Source organism: Dipteris shenzhenensis, chromosome 5, assembly GCF_047967505.1.
Source record: "Dipteris shenzhenensis isolate YYH24624 ecotype China chromosome 5, Dip_SZ_1.0, whole genome shotgun sequence".
Classification (NCBI taxonomy): Eukaryota; Viridiplantae; Streptophyta; class Polypodiopsida; order Gleicheniales; family Dipteridaceae; genus Dipteris; species Dipteris shenzhenensis.
Genome location: NC_141600.1, coordinates 42,619,809 through 42,623,438, shown reverse-complemented (window position 1 = coordinate 42,623,438; position 3,630 = coordinate 42,619,809). Strand labels below are relative to the sequence as shown.

At 43.6% G+C, this 3,630-nt stretch overlaps 1 protein-coding gene across 1 annotated transcript; it reads left to right on the top strand.

The window, feature by feature from the left end:
- Window positions 1–2,021: 2,021 nt before the first annotated feature.
- LOC147902050 (aspartic proteinase nepenthesin-1-like) lies at window positions 2,022–3,221 on the top strand. The gene has a single exon (XM_087374410.1). The coding sequence runs from the start codon at window positions 2,022–2,024 to the stop codon at window positions 3,219–3,221; it is 1,200 nt and encodes a 399-aa protein (XP_087230536.1).
- The last annotated feature ends 409 nt before the right edge of the window (window positions 3,222–3,630 follow it).

Below are 3,630 nucleotides of genomic sequence, written 5' to 3'. Positions count from 1 at the left end.
TGTCACCCAAGGGTCAAGGCTTGGCAAGACAATAGGGAGTTAATGTAGATGGCACCTAGCAAGGGACTATCACATTGAGCAATAAGACAATGGGGAGTCAATGCACCCAAGGGGCAAGGCTTGGCAAGACAAGTGGGACTTAATGCAGATGGCACCTGTATTTTGCACTGGATGTCACCCAAGGGTCAAGGCTTGGCAAGACAATAGGGAGTTAATGTAGATGGCACCTGGCAAGGGACTATCACATTGAGCAATAAGACAATGGGGAGTCAATGCACCCAAGGGGCAAGGCTTGGCAAGACAAGTGGGAGTTAATGCAGATGGCACCTGGCAAGGGACTGTCGTGACATTAAGCAATAAGACAATGGGGAGTCAAATTATGTAGATGGCACGAATTGAGGCTCTTTAAGAGCAACAATTTAAATTGTAAATATATGTTCAATCTATATCATTTTGGATATAAAGACTCTAGCTGAGAGCAATGTCTCTCAATGTAATCATATAATAATAGCTATAATTGCTATTATACCTCTTTGGTTCAATACAAAACTTAGGTCTTATGGCATCATGTCTTTTTTCTATTTATTAAAAGTTTTAAAAATTTTGTGCATATTGTGAGTGACAATGTTATTTTATGAAATATTTAAGTCTCCTTTCATGGATTTATAAATTTATCACATCAAGGAAAAATATTAAAAATAATTAAATTAACAAATAACTTAGGTATAGCTAGAATTTCTAATATAGGATTATTTCAAATTCTTGCATGTTGGTGCAAAAGTATAGATTGAAAAAACAATATTTTTATGTGAATATGATAGTGCCACAAAGTGAACTTTTGATTTGGGAAGAATATTTTCAGAAAGTAAAATTTTGATTTGGGAAGGATATTTTCACAAAGTAAACTTTTCATTTGGGAAGAATTTTTGGGCTTTGTCCAAAAACAACAGAAAAAGTCCAAAATTAATGAAATAGGTGTTCTCAATGGATTTCCATCTGCAAGTCTCTCTCGATAACCAAATATGGCACAAAATATTGTCATTTCTTTGTAAGAACCTTCCATCCTTGGCATGAAGGATGTGTGATATTAAAAGGAAGGGAATATCTATATATATAAAGTCTTGCATATACCCCTTGGTCAATTATTCTGCTCCAATGTGTGAATTCCCTACTTGTATCCACTCAATGGTTCTCCGTCAAGTCTCTCTTGATAACCAAAAAATGGCACAAAATATTGTCATTTCTTTGTAAGAAACGTACATCCTTGGCATGAAGTATGCATGATATTAAAAGAAAGGGAATATCTATATACACTAAACTTTATGCTTGTATCCACTCAATGGTTCTCCGTCAAGTCTCTCTCGATAAGCAAAAAATGGCACAAAATATTGTAATTTCTTTGTAAGAACCATACATCCTTGGCATGAAGTATGCATGATATTAAAAGAAAGGGAATATCTATATACACTAAACTTTATACACCCCTTAATCAATTATTATGCAGCAATCTGTGGGTTCCCTACTTGTATCCACTCAATGTCTCTCCGTCAAGTCTCTCTAGATACCCTAAAAATGGCACAAAATATTGTCATTTCTTTGTAAGAACCTTACAACCTTGGCATGGAAATTAACTAACAAAATTAAACGTTAAATATATAGTTTGTAGTGGAGACGGCAACCTTGAGCCTATCGTGTTGATTCTTTGTTTCTTGTGTTGTTTGGAGCAAAGACGACAACCTTGAGCCTATGGTTAATCGATTCTTTGTTGTTTGCTGCAGAGACAACGACCTTGAGCCTATCATCAATTGATTGTTTGTTTCTTGTGGACACTCATACTTAAAGCAGATGAGCTTGTAGGTGATATAGCATGCAAGTACAATTCGCCTGTATCGATGGCCAGATTTAGGCTAACAATAGTAGGGGCTATTTACTATTATTATATTATATTTTTATTAATGTGGTATTGGGCAAGTGAAGCGATGAGATTAAATGTCTCCCACGTGTATGCTCCCCATTCGCCCATGCGGCCTGCAAATTGCGACGACATATGCATCAGCCAGCACCGCATAGCTCGCTTATCACTGATATTTGGGAATGTGACGACGTCCGAAGCTGGAGGAGGGGAGTATTATGTTGAGATGGGGGTTGGCAACCCCTTGCAGCCGGTCCTCCTCATCGTAGACACTGGCAGTGACTTTCCTTGGTTCCAGTGCCAGCCGTGCAACCCTTGCTACCCGCAAGCTGAGCTCGTGTTTGACCCATCAGCCTCGAGTAGCCACGTAGTGGTGCCGCTAGGCAATAGCTACTGCGACTTGCTACAGGCATCAACCATAGCCAACGGCGGCGGCGATGGAGGCACGTGCAACTACATTCTACAGTATAATGATGGGGCGATGAGTAGGGGGCATGCGGCCAGCGACACGTTCGTGTTTGGTGAGGGGACAGTGTTTGGGGTGTCCTTTGGCTGCGGCACGAGCAATTCAATAACGGTGCCAATTCAATCATCGGGGACGGTGGGGCTGGCGACGGGCCGGGGGCTGTCTTTGTCCGAGCAGATGGGGAACTGGGCCGGGCAAGGCTATAGCTTCTCCTATTGTCTAGCAGAGATGTGGTCGGCTCAAGGGGCGGGCTTTCTCGTGCTGGGAACATCCTCGCAGCCGCCGCCGTCACAGTACCAAGGCTCCACTTCGTTGCAACATTTCACTCCCTTCGGCGACGGTAACTCCAACGACTGGTACATCAGCTTCAGCAGCATCTCCCTCGACGGGTACACATTGCCAATCGACCCCAGCCTCTTGACTCTCAACCCCAACACCGGCCGCGGCGGCATCGTTATCGACATCGGTTGCCCCTTCTCCCTCATCCATATCGACATCTACCAGCCTTTCAGGGATGCCTACCGCTGGGCCATTGCTCCATTGAATCTGCCGGGCCCGTCGTCGGGCCCCTTTGGCTTGGACACCTGCTACGATTATCCTAATGACCTCGACCTGCCCGTCTTGACCTTCCACTTCCCCGAGGGCTCTCAACTCACGCCCCGCTTTTACAATCTCTACTTCTACGAAGACAACTCGGGGAACCGCCGAATATGCTGGCCATACCTGCCCAAGTCTGCCACTCTCAGCTATGGCTTCCTCATGGGTGCCATCACTCAGCAAAACATCCAAATGATCTTCAATGTTGAGGCCGGGCAGCTTGGATGGATCACTCAGAGCTGCTAATCACAACTACGAGTTTGGATGGATCTCGGCAGCGTACTTTTGGACAGATCTAGGTAGCCTCATGGGGGGATGAGTGGGTTGCTTCTGTTGTTGTTCTTATAGGTCATCAACTTCGTTGTGTTATCGTCTTAGTTCTTGCTGCTGCTGCTTGAGGTTTTCTTCGTAGTTGCCTCTCACGCATCGATTCTGATTGTGATACGAGTATGACATTATAGGGGCTTCTGTTTGCTGTGCAATACGAATGTCTTCATGGGGAGCTTCTTGTTGATGTGCATACGAACTTTCTCATGTGTGTGACAGGGGCTTCTAGTGTCGCTGCTGTTCATTTCACAGACTGTCAAATCTCTATATAGTGAACTCCTACCAAACTAGGAAATTCATGCCTATTTAATAGATAGAACTTGCCATT